Source organism: Semicossyphus pulcher, unplaced genomic scaffold (genome assembly GCF_022749685.1).
Source record: "Semicossyphus pulcher isolate SPU_LCO1_2020_fin unplaced genomic scaffold, fSemPul1.0.p SCAF_6, whole genome shotgun sequence".
NCBI lineage: Eukaryota > Metazoa > Chordata > Actinopteri > Labriformes > Labridae > Semicossyphus > Semicossyphus pulcher.
In genome coordinates, this window is record NW_027211737.1 from 9,229,048 (window position 1) to 9,249,002 (window position 19,955).

The 19,955-nt window shown below is 41.7% G+C and overlaps 1 protein-coding gene across 2 annotated transcripts; it reads left to right on the top strand.

Annotated features, from left to right (window-relative positions):
• The first annotated feature begins 6,499 nt into the window (after positions 1 to 6,499).
• scarb2a (scavenger receptor class B, member 2a) lies at positions 6,500 to 19,624 on the top strand. Of its 2 annotated transcripts, XM_069682974.1 has the most exons (13): positions 6,500 to 6,982; positions 11,763 to 11,920; positions 12,100 to 12,247; positions 12,574 to 12,768; positions 13,638 to 13,729; positions 14,378 to 14,497; positions 14,905 to 15,083; positions 16,677 to 16,795; positions 17,245 to 17,318; positions 17,444 to 17,495; positions 17,596 to 17,748; positions 19,065 to 19,112; positions 19,462 to 19,624. In XM_069682974.1, the coding sequence occupies exons 1-13, from the start codon at positions 6,860 to 6,862 to the stop codon at positions 19,591 to 19,593; spliced, it is 1,593 nt and encodes a 530-aa protein (XP_069539075.1). In that variant the 5' UTR covers positions 6,500 to 6,859; the 3' UTR covers positions 19,594 to 19,624. The 2 variants fall into 2 exon arrangements, with proteins under 2 accessions (XP_069539075.1, XP_069539076.1); XM_069682975.1 differs by lacking the exon at positions 19,065 to 19,112.
• Positions 19,625 to 19,955: the final 331 nt, after the last annotated feature.

A 19,955-nucleotide genomic window follows, 5' to 3' on the forward strand; every position in this document is an offset into this window, starting at 1 on the left:
TGCCCCGGAAAAACCGGTGTATGGAAACTCATAGACATCTTATATGTGAAAGAGGCCCCAAACTATATAGGCACCACTTTAATTCTTCTATCTTTAACAATACATTGTCTATGAGTATATTGTCTATTGTCTAATATATCTTCCTATCGTTGTGAAGCAGAATTCACCAAGCGTTGGATTGGTCACCCACTAATGGGAACGTGAGCTGGGTTTAGACCGTCATGTCATGAGACAGGTTAGTTTCAGTCTATGTTTTTTTTTTAATGTAAAATCTTGAAATGTAGCAATATCTGCCAGATTTATGTTGTGGAACGTCTAATATTTCAGCCTGAAACTGGTGCAGTAGAAAAAAAAAGGAAGAACTTTAAAAAATGACCTGGTACCAGCTTTTCTTCTTGGATTTTTCATATTACACAACATTTCTTTTGTCTGTTACAACACAGCAAGTTCTTTCGGTCACTGTGATCCTCTCCAAGGAGATCAAGGAATGAATTAACCCAGAAATAAATTCAGTGTAGTGTACTCTTCCCATTGCGCTTAATGGCTCAGTTTGCATTAATCACCTCCAGTGAAAAGGTCTGCCACTCCTCACAAGTCTCCACTCCCACAAACACGCCTGTATATCAGTCTGTGTCCTTACAAAGACTGTCTCAGCCTTAAAGCACCGTGACTTAATGTTCAGTACCAGGCTCCACCGTGGTGCATCCATGAGGGGTGGTGGACACCGCTTACCATGTCGAGCAGTGTTTACAGAAAGAGTTAATGTTGTTTTAGTTGGGTTGATATAAGGAGGGAGCTGCTTATAGGGAGGACAGATGATGGAATGAGACTGCTGGACGACGTGGTCAGTTTTCACGTATCATCTTTCAGACAGTAGATTGGTGCGGTCAAGTGAAAATACTGCTTCTCTGAAATGTTATGTTTAAAATAAGCTTACGTTTAAAATGAGCTGCCTTCATATGTGCATGATAAGCAGGCAGTTTTGTGATGGCCTATATAAACACAAAACCATAAAAAACTAAAGTATAAACTGTAACATTAAAGCTGACGAACACAGTGCTGTATGCTTGAATCTCAATCATTTTAATTGTGCAGTACATTTACATCACAAACAAGGAGTAACAGCTTTGTTTTCACTCTTGATATTCAACCAAGTAGTAGTATCGTCATAGATTTTACAAAAAAATGGTAACTACTGCTGGTTTGCTAACTAGCTTTTCTTGGTCCATCTGCTGACAGAGACTGCAGCTTTGATCTGCACTGAAAAAGCTAGTAAGCGGACCTTTGGTGAAGATTTAAACTTCCAAAAATTATATTGTGTTGTGTTTACCAAATCGGCAAATGTAAGCCCGATAAAATGCTGAACTAAGATGGTAAACCTGCCAAACGTCAAAATGTTAGCATTTAGCTCAAAACTCCCCTCATACACTGCCAGTTCAAGGCAGGATTATTACGCCTCTGTTAGGTTCCGTCTTCTATGTAAGACGCACAGAGGCGGAATGGTGGGGCGAAGTCGTTCCGCCTCTGAGTTTGCATCAGAGGTAGTGAGAGAGGCATAACAAAGGCAGTACGGCGTCAGTGTAAACAGCAGAGCCAGCAGATCAGAATAGCGTTGTGTGTGTATTTGAAGCATGCGCTGTTTTGCATTGCACGTTTTGCTTCTGCAACGCCGGAACGCTATGTAAAAACACACACTGGAGCGGCTTTACACCGGCGTTGCTTAGTCCAATGTAAGATGGCAGAGCTTCGTTGCGACGCTGAGGGGGAACCGCAGTGTAAAACGGGCATGTGTGTGCCTGAGTTAACAGCCTCACACAGCTGCTAGCTTGGCTACACTTTTGTGCCTCATTTCCACTGCATGGAACAACCTTGGCTCATCGCAACTCAACTTTATGTTTCTTCGGGTTTCCACTGGCAAAAATTGTGAATAATATCTGACACTGTTTTGGTACTTCCTTGGCAGAGGTTTCCGAGCAAACTGAGCCAGTACAATAAGGGGGATAACTAACTAACTACTGTATGTGACATCCCCCAATTGTAAATAGCCAAGCCGTAAATTGCAACTGCCTTTAATACACCCCAAATTTCGTACAAATGGCATCCTGCAGAACCACAACAAAGTGCAGACGTTCCTCTGTGGGTTAGCAATTAATATTTTCGTGTTTGTGTCCCACTGAAGATAATTAACCGCCATTTCATGTGGCTTCGCTGTGACAATCATCTAAGAATCCCGCCTACTTTGAACTATCTGCATTGGAAAAGAAAATCCAGATAAGCTTGCTACCAAAAGCAATCGAGCCTAGATGAGTAAGGTCAAGCCGTGCCAAGCCGTTTAGTTTTCTTATCAGTTATTGTCTTTAATCAATCACACTTATTGGTATATTGTTGAAGCCTTGTTGCCGCACAGATGTATAACCTCAGATAGCTTTGTGGAGCGGGCCTCTGAAGTATTTGTACGGTTAAACAAACTATAATCTGAGGGATGACTCATTGTTTGCATACTGCGTGTGTTGTTTCATATCTTATTCAGCTGGTAAAAGGCATTAACATTGGGCCTCTAAAGAGTACACAGTGAATACACCCATCGAAGTAAACTACAAGCTGGATAAAAACTTTCTGTTCACCAAGTGGAAAGGAATAGTCTTAGAAATGGTCTTTCAATTGAGCTCTTGTTGTAGTTGTTGGGTGTGTGAGGAAGGTGACCTTACAATTGCTCCTAAACACAATGTAAAGTAAAGCCCACATGAGTTAGCACATAGCACATTTTGCACGGTTATCACTGTCGGCTCTAAAACGCTGACCAGGCAGAATGTTTGAAACATTCAGAGAATACTTTCTTCTCTAAACTCATGAATGGACATCTGTGTCCAAATAATGTGCTTGCTGTTTAGCCCCATTTGCACTTTAGCCGTGTCTTCAAAGTGCAAACTAAAAGCTATTGGTGCAACTTTTTATAACAGAACACAATGAACGATTTGTGGGAACAGTTTGAAGAACTTGCACGAAATGATTTAGCCTCTGGATAAAAGTCTCCTTGTTGTTGTGTGTGTGAATGCTTGCCTTATTCTCACCATGAACCCCTTGTATGATACTGAATATAGAGATATTCACATGTAAAACAAATCATCAAATAGATTTGTGTTGGCCTTCAAAGCTGGGTGTCTTCAGCGTCCAACATTTCCAACAACAGAAAAACAGGGAAAAAAGAAATCAGTGTCGCTCTGCTGACCAAACATAAAAAGAAACCATCACAAAGGTTGAACCGTTTTACCCCTCTTCACCCCCTCCACCCTTTCTTTTGGCAGAAACAATGTTGCTGCATTACTTGACTGTTATCCTTCCCCCCTGATGATTTTCTTTAGCATTTTTTACTTCTCTTGTTTGGACAGATGCCGCCCCCCTCCTGCAGCCCCCGTCCTCTGAGGCTGCCATAAGGCTGAGCACAATGAGGTAACACTCAGTTACATTAATGTTAAGAGTCCAGCCCAGTCAGTTCCTTCCAGTTACCGACATCAAGCGATGTGATGTATATCACTTCCTGGAGAAAAAAATGTCTTTTGTCCTGCTTTATTTATGAATGGGTTATGAAAGAGGCTGCTGCATGACCGTGCTCACCTCTCAGGCCGTCCATTACAGCCCTTTAAGCATTTTATAGCAGGATGTAACCGAACACCAAATAAACTCCAGTCAATGAGTGGGTGAATCTGTGAATGACTGGTTTAAACTGGGAGTGGAGGCAGATTTAACCTGGTGTACAAACTGGCATCTTGATCACAGGAATTCAGGGTAAAGGCAGCTGGTGTTGTCTGTAAATAAGGACGTTGGTGGGTCACAATTCCCAGTGTCCCGTTTCAGCCTCACACCATGTTAGATGCTTTGAACGCCACACAATCCAGAGGGCATCAAAGAATCCCAGAAAAATGTCACCTTTGACCTTTAGTGACATTAAATCGTGATCGTATTACTACCAAATTCTGGTAACACATTCATGAGCTTGACATTGTGAAGGATTGATAACATTTAGAGGTGCAGAACATCATATTCATTAACAGCTAGAAGTTAATTGGTGCAACTCTAGATTTTGATGCTACCAGATTTTGCATTCAAAAACCTCATCCACTTTTTGCTGTCTACCATTGTGAAATAAGCATTAGTGTTCTTGTTTTCCGGATGCTGCTATAGGACCAAAACATAGTCAAAAATCAATATTCACTGGACCAAAGCTCTGAGAAAACTGTCCAACCAGCAGCCAAACACTGCATCACCCAGATCTGTGTTTGCTGTGCTGAAGTGTAGCTGAAAAGTCGTTTTTCATCGCAGCTTTCCCTTTCTGCATGTCACACTGAGAGTTTACACCACCCCTTTTACTGTTGAAATATAACATTATAACATGTGTTTGCAAATAGGAACTGTTTTCACCATAGCAGAATGACACATACAGTCAGTGTCATGTGCAAGGGTTTTTTGTATAATCAAAACCTACTGCACTCACGTTTGATTGCTGCACAAGTACGGATTATTAAAAATGAGGCCCCTGGGCTAAAGGCCCAACCCTCCTTTATAGGGAACAGTTTGAACTTGTTTTATGGATCTCTTACGGTGACATTTTGCAGGTAAAATCATCAAAGAAAGACTTTGAATGCAGAATGCAGCTTTTATTTTCTATTCAGACCTATATAATTGCTTTGCTAATACCACTGTAGTTTAAAGCTCCTGGAAACTTGGCATAAACATAAATATTGGCCTATATAAAAAGCAAGAAACCAAATTAAAGTTCAGAAATAAATACCCTTAGCTCATATTTATCAATAGTTGAATTCTTTTTCAGCGCTGTGTGGGTGTGGTTTGATCTGATGTGATTGACAGCAGTCTGACAAAACTAGCAAACATCCCAACATCAGTTTTGTAATTCAACTGTTGCTTAAGTGCGTGACCTCATCCTTTTCCAACCATGCACTACCTACTTCAAAACAGAGAGAAGAGCACCTATAAAAAAACGTCTTACAAAACATTGTTTAAACTTTGACATAAAATGTATTCTTATGTCCTTCAGTGAAATGTTACTGTCGGATAATTGAGCTTTTCAGCAATAATACTAAGGAAGATATAAAGAACTGCAAATATTGAATGGGATTTGGCTGGCAGATGCTCAATATTTACAGACCAGGAGCAAATAGACACAATCAGCCATCCCTGCTTTTAATTGAGCTCTGACACTTTCCAACAAGAAATGTCACATCTGATCTGTAGTTGCAGCAACATCCTGTTTGTTTGTAGACTTGCATAAGTCTAACATAAAAGTGTATAAACCACTGAAATGTACTTTTGTGTAGTTAAAAACATGCATTTTATTTGCAAAATCTTATTTTAAAAAGGTCAATGTAGGTGTTTAATGTAGTCTAACACCTTCTTTCAAGGTTAAATTCGGTTTTGTTAACTGTCACGGTGATATTTATGATGTCTTGTTTTTCTGCAGTGTCATTTTTCCCTTCATGATGAGGACTAAAGTGCTCACATTTATGTGTGTCAATATTTAATGGTCCTCTCCTCGTGATGACCATAATGCAGACCATCAATCATCTACTTTTTCTCTGTTTTCCACAACTACATACTCTATGGTTTGAGTGGGCTCCGCGTCCGCCACAGAACATCCACTTTATGTCAGAGCAGAGCATCATGCCGTCCGTTCGCCCTTTATAGGAGCCCCGCCCCGAAATCAGTCGATCAAATTCAACATCGCACTCACCAGGCTCTGACCAATCAGCGCGCTGAGGGGGTGGTCTCGAGACGGTGGTCCGGGATGGCAGCAGCCAATCAGAGCTCGACATCAGGCGCGCGTCAACGGTTGTTGGTCGCTTGAATGATGCATTATTCATGTGCACGCTGCGCTTATTTAAGGAGACTCGATGAGGCGAGATAGCGGAATTCTTATAAAAGGTAACGGATCTCCGGCTTCTGCACTAGTTACTGACTGTGTGTTCAGTCAATGTTTAGCAGATGATTTGACTTTACTGGTTTATTGTTTAAGTGGCATTTTAAATCATTTTCCTGAGCACGTGCACCACCACACTCCAGATAAGCTCATTAGAAAGTAGCCAGGTGCAATACTACCACGGGCGCGTGCACGTATATGAGCACGCTGGCGCTAATTCATTCATAATCCTGGCTGTCTCGTATGTTATATTGCAAACTAATACTAATAAGGTTGCTTCAAATATGATCACAGCATTAAAGAATAGGTGTAAAAACTCAAAATCAGGTTATTTACTTACAGAAAAGTAAAAAGAATAGTGCACAAAGGAGCTTTAAAAATGGGAAATATATGTGTAAACCAATAATGTTTAAGATGGACCATATTGTTGTTTTAAACAGTGACATCAGCCACCTAAGCAAAGCTTCATCCCTGCCTTTTCTTTTTACACACACCCACCGCCCATGCAGCCTCCCCAAAACGCCGCTTTTCGCCTGACCGAGTCCATTAATGCGTAGAGCAAGAGGAGGAGGTGGACTCAGCTCTTCTACGTCCCCGATGTGCTGAAAGCTGCTGTTTCATTTCACCACCGCCTCCGAGCAGCCCAGTCACTGCTCCGACTCTTTAGGTGTGACCTTTGGATCTCCGCTGAAAAGTGCCAACATTTTTTGATACTCGTTGTTTGTTTTGCACCACAAAGCCTCGCCGGGGAGAGCACTCCAGGGCGGTGAAGAGAGAAGTTTAAACCCCCAGCTGCTGCAAGGAGACGCCGGATTTCACACCTACACATCGCTACATCTTTAGTGTAAATTCTTTGTTGGAGAGAGGTTATCGTCAACTTCAGTGAAGTTTTATCAGCCCCGAGAGGACACGCATCCGCCCGGTATCATGACTCGGAGATCCTGTGCCATTTACGCCACCGGGATCGTGTGCGCTCACCTCCTGATTGTGGGGATCGCCCTGGTCGTGGCTCAAGTCTTCCAAACAGTGATTCACAGCCGGCTAAAAAAGGTGAGTTATACCCTCTTATCGTCAAAACAATGATTTCACCCACTTTCCCCTCCATCTGTCACACCTGAGCGGTTTAAGCGTTAAATCACCTGCAGTGGTCAATCACCGCATTCAGCATCTTTTTGACTGTGCAGGGTCACAAGATGTTCCAGTGTGTGTCATTTGTCCTAGTTGTACAGTGTACTTTATTGTGTTTTTTACTGCATTCTGCATCTACAGCTCAACGTGATGAAGCCAAAGCCTTTCCCTTCATGAATCCGCATGATCCGAGGTTGTGCAGCGTGTAAGTCCCATTACATGCCTGTGCAGCTTCGGTGGGTCTTGTTCAAGCTTCCATTAATGACAAGCGTGTGTACTTTGAACATTACACAAAGACCTAACAAGCGCTTCGCTGTAGATAGAAATCCCCTAAAAGTCTTGCAAGGGGGAAACATAATTGTGTGACTCAGAGGTGAGTTTAACATGACCTTAACCCATTTTATAGCACATTTATCTCCTTTGGCATCCTGTTAACATTCCTCTATAGATCTGTAGTGATTATAGATTAAAATATGACGAATTTGCATGATTTAGTTATTGAATTAAAGGGATTATGGTGGAAATAGGGATAGTGCATGATATGTTTCCTCTCCCTGCTGATGATACTGAAGCCTTTTGATAATCTGTTCAGCTCTGTGCGCATGACCTGGTGACACATTTCTGTTGCAGGCACGATACACACTGACTTCTGGTTGTGTTTAGTATTCTGAGCAGTGTTACCGGTAGTAATAGTAGAAATCTCAGCCAGCAGGGACTCGGTGGGTAGGGGGGAGGTGTTCAGCCAGGTCTTGAGCTATGGGGGAAGGGAGTCTGGGAGAGTGGACAGTCCCTGACTTCCAGTGGTAGATATATGTCAAGTTTTGCACCGTGTGGTGAGAGGAGGATGAGTGATAGCCATCCAGTCCTCATAAAATCAAGTATAAAACTTAAATAAACCACACAAGTGTGCATTTATTTGATTGATATGTCTTAAAAAGCAGATTAATTGTTGTCTACAATGTATTTCAAGGGCTAAATCTTAAGAAAATGTTGGGTGGAGGACCTGAAAATGCATCTGTTTGCAGGCTGCATGTACAGAAATCTGTCACTCTTATTTATTTTTATAATAACAGCATTACTGCTCAATTTTATGTCGTCACTGCTTTTAAATCAATCAAGACGTGGTCAGCTTTTTCCCCTGTCTTGAAAACAGTACAAGTAAGTTACTTTAGTTTATATGTTGACTCTTCGTAAAACAGTCCATCTTTTGACCCTGAGTTCAACTAGCTGACTAATGCAGTGACACAGCTATATTCTGGTGGACCATTAGTGGTGAGTCAAGCTGAATTATACATTTCTGCTTGTAATGTAGTTTAAGGTATGTAGGGGTGACAGGGTGGTGGCCCGGTGGGGTGGGGGAGTTGGCAGCTGACACCCTATCCCCACCCCGCACTCCCACCACTGCCCTCTTCCCTTTAAAATACCTCACATTCCTCCCACTGACATGAATCACTGTTTTGGATGCTCTGTGCAACTCATTATCTGTACTCTGCTTCATCACAAAGTTGCCCCAGACACACACACACACACGCACGTCTTAAGAAGATGAAGAAGAAAAAAAAGTCAAGAGCTGCTAAACACGCTATTTGTCCAAGTAGGGGACTGGCAAACAGCTTCCTGGCTGACACGGTTTCCCCCTCCTGGAGTTAAATTTAGGTCTGGGTCTCATTTGTGTCTCAATCTGAATCACGCAGCATCCCAGGGGATCCAAATTAAAAGACTTAGCCAAAGTTCACCAACAGGGGACATAATTCTGATGTGGCCGGCGATTACATGAAATGACAGCATAGCTAATCCTCTTCCGCCACAGTCCTCCCGTTGAATTAGGCGGGCACAGACAAGCTGAACCCACTCCAAAAAATCTACCTAATCTGATGTTTGAATGCAGCTCTCTGATAATGATGTAGCCTGGTTTGTTTTGGGACGAGTCTAAGCTGCCTGCAGGACACAGACTCTGAATGTCTAGTGAGCTGGGTGCGGAGGGAGGCAGCGTTAAAGTCACGTGAGGAATTTGACAAAGTTCTCGGCCTGGAGGGCATGATTTTGAGCCTGGGAGCAAAGTCGCAGGGCTTTGTTGTTGTTCCAGCCTCGGCCTATCCCAAGTTGTTCTGCTCAGACAAGGAAACCTGACTAAAGACAAACACCCACACGTTGCCACTCCTCTCGGCCCTTTTCAAGGCATTATGACTGACTGAGCTTAAAGCCTTCGAGTGCGAGGCTGCACTGGTTCAGCAGTCTATTTTTCCTATAAATGTGACATTGACGTGCAGATTCTTCAACACAGAAGGCACTTATTAAAACTCGTAAATTATTTTCTTGTTACTGTTGTCCACGAATGAGGATCAAAGCAGGATCTTGTCCCAACACACCTAAGCTGTGCCTGAAGTTGTTTGGCTAAGGCACAGCGCACATTGCCCCAGTTGTTTGGTTTCCTAGTCCTTCGAAACCCCTCCAGCTTTTTCCATGAGCAAATGAAAAACACTGTATTTTGATTACACACACACTAACTGCTCCACTTTGTCCTTCACTTTGTGATAGACCAAGGTTTTGTGGGAGATAAATGATCATGTAACTTCCATGAAGGCCTTTCCACAGACCTTTGATCAAGGTTCGCAAACACAGGGATTTTGTTGGTCTGTATGAAGCCAGTTTCCAAAGTGACTCAGTTTGCATTTTGTGTATTAAAGGGGGAACAAATTGGGTCACTTCTGCTGGTTTGAAAAAGTCCTATAGTGCACTGACTGCTCATGACGGTCACACACTTCTGTTGCGTTACCTGGTTTCACTACAGATCTTAATTAAGTGACAGAATGAACAGGACTCAGGAGAATCCCTCGTTTTAAACACTTCAAGAAGTCTCTCTTCTCCATCTCTTCATTCTGGTAGATAAACCGCTCTAACGTCAACCTGTTTATTCAGTAGAGTTGAATCAGAGACTGGGCATCACTAGTATTTATCAGAGATGAGAAAAAGACTTGGTAATGATACTACATGTTCAAAAAGATGCTAAACAACATGGGAGTCTGACATTATCGGGCCGGTATGGGGCCATCACGTTTCATCCGTATTGATAAGCTTATTTATCTTCCTCCCTGTCATACCATCAATTTTTTGTTATAAAAGCACCTTTGTAAGTATCTTTTGAGTTGTCATTTCATTGCAAAATTGCTTCACAATCCATGTAAAAAAGCTCTTATTTCAATCCAGCTCCAAATTTACTGTATTGGCAGCCATATCAGTAATCTTTGGATTTTTTCCCCCCTCTAAAATTGGTATCAGTTAAAAAAAAAATCATATATCAAAATCCACTAAAAACTCTTCCAGAGCTGCAACTATTAGTCATTTAATGCATATTTTCATTCATGAAAATTGATTAACAAATTTCTTATATACCTTATCTTATATATCTTCTACATTGTATTTGCTGCTTTTCTTTTAAGATCATTGTAAACTGAAGGGTTTCGGCTAGTTGCCTGACAAACCCAAAAATATTGTGTGAGGAGCATTTTTTTGTATTTTGGGGCATTTTACAGATTAAATAATAAAGAGATTAGTTTAGAAACATATTCATTGTTAATAAAAGTCATAGATAAATTAATAATTTAAGGGAAAACAGCATAATTCAAACTCAAATCAGTCAATTTAGCTTCTTTAGCTGCACTGTTTGAATCTTAGGTTAGTTCTCCTCTTATTTTATGCAGTAAAAGTATCATAGTAGTTGTTTTGTTTGACCCCTCTTGGATCTAAGATTTTTGTAAAAAAGCAAAGGAAGACTATCTGGGGGAAAAAATGGCGAACATTTCTATAGAGCAAAACATGTTTGAAGGTCGGCTTTTGTTGCCAAAACAGGAAGTGGCAGCCACACCCTTAGCTATATTTTCTCAACGGCAAGTCATTGCAGTAGACAATGTATAGCCCCTCTAAAGTGCACCTCACTATACTCTGGGGACAGAGAGGGTTTCAGGAACTCAACATGAAAAAGACAAGGGAAGTGGGTCATTTCTCCTTTCATGATGTTAAAAAATACGCTTTCAAGAATGGAAAGAGCTTGTATATTTTCCTGGTTCACAAACACCTTCAGAAAATCAGTTTCTCGTACAGTTCAATGGTCTGGTTAAAGGTTAGCGTGGCTCATGTTCAGACATGTGGCAGCCAGGCTTACATCACACATGGTTACTTAGCACTGACTTCAGTATAAGGCTTGTTTTTCTCCACTTGATTACAGGGAAACCTCAACTATCATCTACTTTCTGTGGCTGCTTTGGCTTCCTTAGCGTAGTGTAGACAAAACCTGTAGTTTGATGGCTAATGCTGCAGAGGTGCTGTGTCTTAATATTGCAACACATTTCTGAGTTGTGTGGGCTGACTAGTAGCTGTCCTGTCCGGGCTTGCTGAGGTCAGAGACAGGGTGCAGAAGATTTTCTGCCTGTTCTGACTGTTTTTACAGCTTTGAAGGACTTCTCTCTGCCTCCCTCTGGGTTTTTTGGGGTCCTGGCCCAGCACCAGCTCCTTGCAGAAAAGTGCCATGTGTGCTCTCAGATGGCCCTCATTCACATCAGCGAAGAGCTTTGAAAGTATCCTAATTTGAATAAAACATCCAAAGTGTGAAATACGAGAAACAAGTTCAGCTACAGCTTTAAAAACTCTCTAATAATCTGCCGTTTTCTCAATCTGAATTAAATTTTTTCTCTTTTCTTAATAGGAAATAACTTTGACAGAGAAGAGCCAAATGTTTGAGGGCTGGAAGAATCCACCTCCACCTGTATATATGGAGTATTACTTCTTCAATGTAACTAATCCAGAGGTGTTTTTGGCCGGCGGGAAGGCAGCTGTTAAACAGATTGGACCCTACACTTACAGGTAGGTTTGACTCGAGCAGTAGAACTGCAGCTGTGAGTGGCAAAGGAAAGTGTTTGTCATGTAGCCATGTTGTTAAAAGTATTGTTTAAGGAACGACATCGTGTAGCGTTTTGTAAGTGCAGTGTGAAATCAAAACAAAAAGATATCTGCACTAACTGGCTGTCCCTTTTCCACAACAGGGAATACAGGCCGCGGGAAAACATAACTTTCCTGGAGAACGGCACCAAGGTTTACGCTGTGAACCCCAAAACTTTTGTCTTTGTGCCTGAGAAGTCAGCTGGTGATCCTGAGGTTGACATCCTCAGGACTGTGAACATCCCGTTTGTGGTAAGACATGGCGTCTGTTCAAGATAATGTGTGTTATTATGACCTACAGCTGCCAGTTAATCACGTCCCTTCAGTTTGAGCTGTGTCATATGATTGGCATGTGTGTTTTTTATTTTCTCTCCCACACATTATTATTCCCCAAACACTCTCCAGACTATTGTCTTCTCTGTATGTTCAAGATATAAAAATGTCACAACAAAGCCATGTACAGGCCAAGACAAACAAGCTGACAAGTGAACCTAAATGACACAAAAAAAGACATTTGCCAGCAGGAATTGATTTGTGTGTGTGATGGGAACCAATCTCTCCATTGTCTTCTTCTGCAGGCGGTGATGAACGAGCTGAACTCCTACTCCTTCCTCCTGCGTACCTTTGTTTCCCTGTACATGAACAGCCTGGGCATCGAGATCTTCATGACCCGCACTGTCCACGAGGTCCTGTGGGGCTTCAAGGACCCTCTCCTCTCAAAGGTCCACTCCATGAAGCCGGAGGTGGACGAATTTTTCGGGCTGATGTGGAAGGTGAGCTATAGGACAAGAAAACTCCACCTCGATATGCTGTTCCTGAAATCAATTTCCAAAAGTCAACTTGAAGTTACTTCAGTGCAAAAACCCCAAGAAAGCTCTCGCGTGTTTGTTGTTAAGGGTTACTAAACAACAGACCTGAGTCTGCGATAACATCACGCAAGAGAAGTGAGATTTGCCACATGCTGACGCAAGATGCATGTACTTCCTGTTTATAGAGCAACGTTTGCAACTAGGCGTAGGCAGTGACAACAGGAGCCTTGTGATCCTGAGAGCAGCATTTTTGGTTTATAAATAGAGCTTTTAGTCGATAAGTTAATCAGGAGGAAAGTAACAATTTGATTCTTTTTCCAGTCAGCCAAATTGTCCAGTTGTGCCGAGCCTCTAAAATGTGAGAGCTGGATGTTTTTAATGTTAGACATGATATAATATTGAATACTTGTTGGATTTGGGCTGTTAGTCAGCAAAACAAGCAATTTAAAAACATAATCGTGAAGAAAAAAAGGACAATAGGCATTTTACACTATTCTATGAAATTTAATAGAGAAAATGATTAAACAAGTATTGTAGACAATATTTGGCAGAGTAATAGACACTCAAATGTATCGTAATTGCCGTCCTAGATGTAAAGAACACCCTCAAATATCAGTGCAGTTTTTTCTGATATGTCAAAACGACCACAAATCGACCACAGAGGTTTTGTTTAAAACGTTTTTCATGCATGAAAATAACAAGCACAAAGCAGTATTTCTTTCACATTTCCATGATCCTCAAACACAAACACTGCCCTCGGACTCACTGCTGCATCCTGCACGGTTGTCCGTCACAGCGGCTCCGTCTGAACTCGTCCGTGTTTTTCTTCACAGAAAAATGGCACCCATGAAGGAGAGTTTGTCTTCCACACGGGCGAGGAGAACTACTTGGATTATGGAAAAATCGACACATGGAACGGCCTGAGGTAAAGACTCAGGCAGATATCAGACAGCTTCAAGTGTCTGTGAGAAATGAGCCCTTTTTCCTGTTTTCCTCGGTGATGGGGAAACACTTGTCAGCACACAGCTTCCACTTCCTACCTGTCATGATGTCCACATTTACCTCGTTACACAACGTGTAATGTAAAGTCCAGAGGGCCTTTGCTCCCTGGTTTTTAGGTGGAACAAGGTTGCAGAATCAATGTTAGGACACCCACTGTGACTTTGTACTTTGAATGTAATCGACGTGTGTAGGTTGAATCCAGTAGTGGAAGATGGATTCAGACCCTTTACTTGAAGGAAAAATACTAATATAACAAGATATACTCCACTACAAGTACAAGCCCTGCATTTATGATCTTACTTGTATTAAAATGCAGATCAAAAATGGCAAACATTTGTTATTTTCAGCTTCTTAAATGTGAGGTTTTGAAGCTTTGCTTGGTCCTAAACTTGTTGAGACTGACTGTCGGTCAAAAATGCGACTTTCTTTTAGGATGTCAGCAGACTTTTGGAAGTTAAAACCTTAATGCTAACAACTCAAAGATATCTAAAATTGTGACAAGGCATCCCAACTAGACAGATTTTTAAAAGCAAAACCATAATCCAATCCTTTTTATTTCCTTAATCCACAGGGAGATGTCATGGTGGTCCTCCAATCAGAGCAACATGATCAACGGTACAGACGGTGCAGTTTTCCACCCTCTCATCAACAGGAACGAGCTGCTGTACATCTTCGCTGCGGATCTCTGCAGGTATACACGTGCTGCTTGTGTGGTTTTACCTTTTGTTTACAGTCAACGCATCCCGGCAGGGCGAGGACCAGAATTTCCAGTGAGATTCAAATTAGGAAATTGTCAGCTGAGTCATTCCCAACGCGCTTACAAATCCACTGATAAGGACCTGAGTTTGTGGTAATACAGCTCCTGATAAGACTGTCGTTAAGTCAAAACACATGTGGGAAAGTCAAGAACGTGACTTGGACACAGTTGGGAGGCTTGAGGGAATTATTACTATAAAAGTAAATATTTGATATCCCTTCCTAACTGCTAACTTCCTAAAAAGATACTCATATTCTTCTGCTTTTTATTTAGACTTCTTACAACTTAATTCTGACTTTATGATTCCCTAAAGTAGTCACTGAGCTTGTTTTCTTTCATAGGTCTATCCATCTTGCATATGTGGAAGACGTGGAGGTGAAAGGCATCCAGGCGTACCGCTTCGCACCCCCCAGTGACGTCCTCATGAGCCCCAAAGACAACCCTACTAACGAGGGCTTCTGCGTCCCAGCTGGAGACTGTCTCGGCACCGGGGTGCTTAAAGTCAGCGTTTGTCGAGAAGGTAAGGGACCCCCCCTCCTATTACAGCCTGACCCAATTACCCAACACAACCCGCTTCTCTTTGACTCCAAACTGCCCCCCTGACACAGTTTCCCCCCTACCTCTCCCCAATTTTACCCCTCAAAAAATGTCCTTTCTAACAGACAACGCGTCCCCTGCCTGATATCTGACATTCCCACTGTTTGAGCATGCCAGATTTTTACTCAATGCACAGTTTAATGATTAACTGTGCTGGCTGTGTGTGGAGGCTGCTGGAGTGTTTTATGGCGGTCATTGAGTGGAGTGTGATTGCTCTGATAAGGCTATCTGCACTGGGTTTGTCACAGGAAGACAGACCGTGTAGTATCAATGAACGATATGCTACTGTAACCTCAGGACCTTGCTGTTTGTTTAGAATACATTCAGTTTATTTAGATTCCTTTTTAAATTAAACGTATTTTTTGTACTTTAGTCCCAACATATGCAGTCTAAGTAAAAGAAAACGCCTCGTAAAAATGCCAGGAAAATGTATTTAATTATTTTATGAAAGGTTTATGCTGTTCTTCCTCTGCTATAACCTTATTGGCTGTCCGCATCAGCCCCTCTGACTCATATGAGGCAAACACGTCTGATTGGCTGAATTTATGTGATGCTCCAATGAGAGCCAATCAAAACCAAGCCCTGCTGTCACGTGCCGGGTGGTGTCATTCTGGAACCCCCTGACTCAGAGTGAGCTTTAGCCACAAGCAAAATTATTCAAATATGTTCAAAGCTGCTGCAAACTGTGACTTAAAACTTCCACAGTTAGAGCTTAGTAAAAAAGAGACCTATAATATTGCCGATGAGCCTTTTGTGAAGGTTTTAGCAATAGCAGCAGTATTTCTAAGGCTTTTTTTAGGCCACAAGGTACTATGTAAATATGGGTTTGAGCATTTCTCAGTGTGGATAGGAGATTTTGGACCTTTTTATTTTTGGAAATATACATTTAAAAAGTATAATTGTACAGTTAGTCAACAGAAAATGTGAAAAATTGAAATAGTTAATCAAATCTGACAGTCTGATGGTATGGTGTGTTTGGGGACTATCATTTAAGCTACAGCCCTAGCCATGTAAAGCAAGTTTATTTAGACTTCACAGTTCATGCTACAATAAAAAAAATATAAAATAGAGTTGATGACACACCCTGATTTGTTCTATTGTTCTGTAGGTCAAATATTAAATTGACTTATTTTTGATAACAGTTTTGGTTTGAAATTTTTTAAAGCTCTTATTTTGTACAGATAATGTAAATCTTATTTTAATATACATAGATTGTAGCTTTACTGAGGGTTTAATGTAAGTTTCAAAAATTGTGCATCGTCTTTACTGTGTCAGCTTATCATTATTTAGACTCAGTACAACATGAAACACATGTTCTTTAGCGTTTTATCTGCTGCACTATATCAGCTATAGATTAACCTGTATATGTACTCTTATCTCTTCAAAGTACAACATACTTCTTCTTATCTTATCTCACGTTTCTTCTTTAAAGTTTCTCCAACCCTTTCTGTGTAGGAGTCATCTCAGGATATGAACAATAACTGACTCATGTTTATCACTCTTGTTTCCCTTGTAGGCGCTCCAATCGTGGTGTCGTTCCCCCACTTTTATCAAGCGGACCCGAAGTACATCAATGCCGTTGAAGGGCTCAGCCCTAACAAGGAAGAGCACGAGACGTACCTCGACCTGCAACCGGTACGTCTAGTATGTTTATTGTCCTGTCAGACTAGGCCCATGTGAGCTAAACTTTGATCTGTGGGTTTATGGCTGTTCTTATCTAAATGAGAACAGTAGATTTGGTAAATAGCCAAAGCTCTGTTTGTTTGTTTTTTCATTCCTGGTTCTTTTGTTTTCAGCTTACATTATTAAAGAAAAATGCTATATAAAATGTACATTTTATCACCTGTGCTTAACGCAGTGGCTTCTATTGATCTTAGCTGTCACTGTACTAAACATTGTGTTACAACTGAAGAGTAAAAAGGGGGATGTGAATTTAAAAAATGGTAGGGAGGAGTAAGACGCGTATCCACTTGTCATTTGATATTAAAAACACACAGTTTTCCTAGAACATGTGAGAATCAGGGGAAAGAGAGTTTCTGACCTGCAATAGGATTCATCGAAACCTCTCTGGTGTTTTATTTCAGACCACAGGAGTTCCCATTCGTGCCTGCAAGAGAGCTCAGCTCAATATCATCCTGAAGAGAATCCCAGGCTTCCCGTAAGTCAAACTTGTCTCAACTCTAACCCAATTTTCTGTTATCACACTGTCCTAATTTCAGCAACATGTTGAGCCAGATGTCCTCCCTGACCTCCCTCCCTCTCTCTCTCTCTCTCCCTCTGCAGCAAAACCAAATTCATCAACGAGACCATTTTCCCCATCATGTTCGTCAACGAGGTGAGGGTCTCGTCCAGCGCAACCTGAGCCGAACTGGTTGTCATGACCGTAAGTGAACCACAGATCAATACTCACCTCTCTCTCTCTGTGGCCTCCACAGACGGCGACCATTGATGATGAGTCGGCATCCCAGATGAGGACAATGCTCCTCATCGTCACTCTTGTGTCAAACTTCCCTCTGCTCATCGTGGGCATGGGCATTATCCTGCTGCTGGTGCTCGTCGTCTTGTTCTGCCGAAACCGCCAGAAGAAGGTATGAACCGCCCCTGGTGCTGTGGACTTAACTGTAGTATTAATCCACACAGTTAGCGGTTTGAAACGTGTGTGCTACCACTTACACGAGCTTCACAGAGTAAACCAGAGCTAGACTGTTAATACATAGATGGTAGTAATGTGTCACACTAAATGTTTGAGGGTTTTTGCATGATTAACATTTTCCTGAGCTGCTGCAGGTTAACTAACATAAAAAACCTTTGTGCATGTTCACTAACACATTGCATGTTCCCTGTACAGAAAAGCCAGCATGAGAAGTTTCCGTAATTCTGGATCAAATGTTGTTTGTGTGTTTTCCCTTTTTTGAATGTTTTCTAACGGTCGGCTCATCTTTTGATGAGTCGATGAATCTTTTGATGAGTCGATGAATCTTTGTTAGGGAAGAAAGCATTTCTAGTTCCCTTTGGGTCAGTGTAGCAACAAGCTGAGTCGCAAAGTGCATTGAACTATAATAGTCCCGAGTACGACGCACAGCACATGTTAGCCTCTTATCTCCAGCAGTGCAGGATTATTGACCTCCGATCCTACACAACTAGAGAGCCTCAGATTATCCTAGTTCAGGTTGTTCACTGTATGAAGAGTTGCCTGTAGCATGTGAAAGGAACAGTTCAATATTTCGGGAAATATTTGCCTTTTTTTGCTCAGAATTTAGATGAGACATTCATACACCTCCCATTGGTTTTTTTTGCTAACTATAAAGCTGAAGCTAGATAAAGGTTAGCTTAGCTTGAAGGCTAGGGGAAATGGCCAGCAAGGCTCTGTCCAAAGGTTAAAAGAAATCAAATACCAGCCTAGAAATTAGTTCTTGGTCTTTGGTTTTATACAGATAAAACAGAAAACGTATATCATGTTAAGCAGTGAGCCTAACAGGTGCTTGCATTTTGGACTTTGCTGACTTTTTCCAGCCGTTATGCAACGTTAAGCTAATCGGTTGGCAGCTGTAACTTAACAATTATCGTACAGACATGAGAGGCATCCAAATGCAATAAATACTAGGTGCAGGACAGAGGAATGCACAAAAAGACGTATTGTACTAAATCTGCCATATGGTGGTGTATATGGATAAATAATAGTAGAAAGATCTTCTCATCATTCTCTCTGCGAGAAAACGATGAAGCGCATTTCCCAAAATGTAAAACTATTCCTTTAATACTCAAATGTATTCAAGTTTAGATCTTTAGCATAGCATTCAGAAAATGTTTGAAACATGCTTAATTGCAATGTGAAAATTGTTGTATTAACCATGTTCTAATTTTAATTTTCTGTAACCCCCCCTTTTTTCCTTTTCTGTTTTAGAGCGAAGTAAAACGTATTGATTTTACTGAAGCTTTTCATTCTTTTACTGTAAGTCTTAATTTTTGCCTTGTTTGCTATTCTCCTTTTTAATTTGTTATCCATCATCTCTGGTTATTATCATTTTTAATTATCTTTATGGGACATCATATTCCCTTTTGAGTTCTCGCCTCACATTGTTCCTTTTTAATTTAAGTTATACTTTCTGTGGTGGTTGTTGTTGTTGTTGTTGTTGTTGTTAACTGGTGAATATTTAGATCGCTGTGGTTTACTGTGAACATTTCAGACAAAACATTTACTCCATTTGAATGTCACATTCAATATACAATAATATTTTAATGTCTCGCCACTTCATTAGTTTGTACTAACACTTTTTGTCCTCTCGACTCTTCCCGTGCAGACGGTGAAAGACGACACGGCCTACACTCAGGTCAGCGACAAACCTGATGAGCCGTCAGAAACGCCCGCCAACCAGCCGATGAGGAACGGCTCATACATCGCCATGTCTCCAGTGGAGGCCCAGAAGTGTTGATAGAGGACCCTCCTCCCAGAGTGTGGAGCTCAGGAAGGGGGCTGGGGGAGCAGCACATGGGTGTTACATTACCAGGGGTGGGGGGTTTGGATACACGGTGGGCTCATTTCTGCGGGTGGGGCCGGGTGGGAGAGGATAGGGGAAGGGGTGGGACACATGCCCACAGTAAATGTTTAGTCAACAAAGACATTGCTCCCCTCACTGAGCCCTCTTATGACTGTCTGTCCTCCTCTTCTCTACCTGCTGAGCATGGCCCTCACTGCCTGCCGTACTACAACACAACCCACACTTACTTACACACCTTTTCCGTCCTGGTCGGCCCCTAAAGATTGAAGAGACTCTGGGTGGGCTCGGCCGGGACA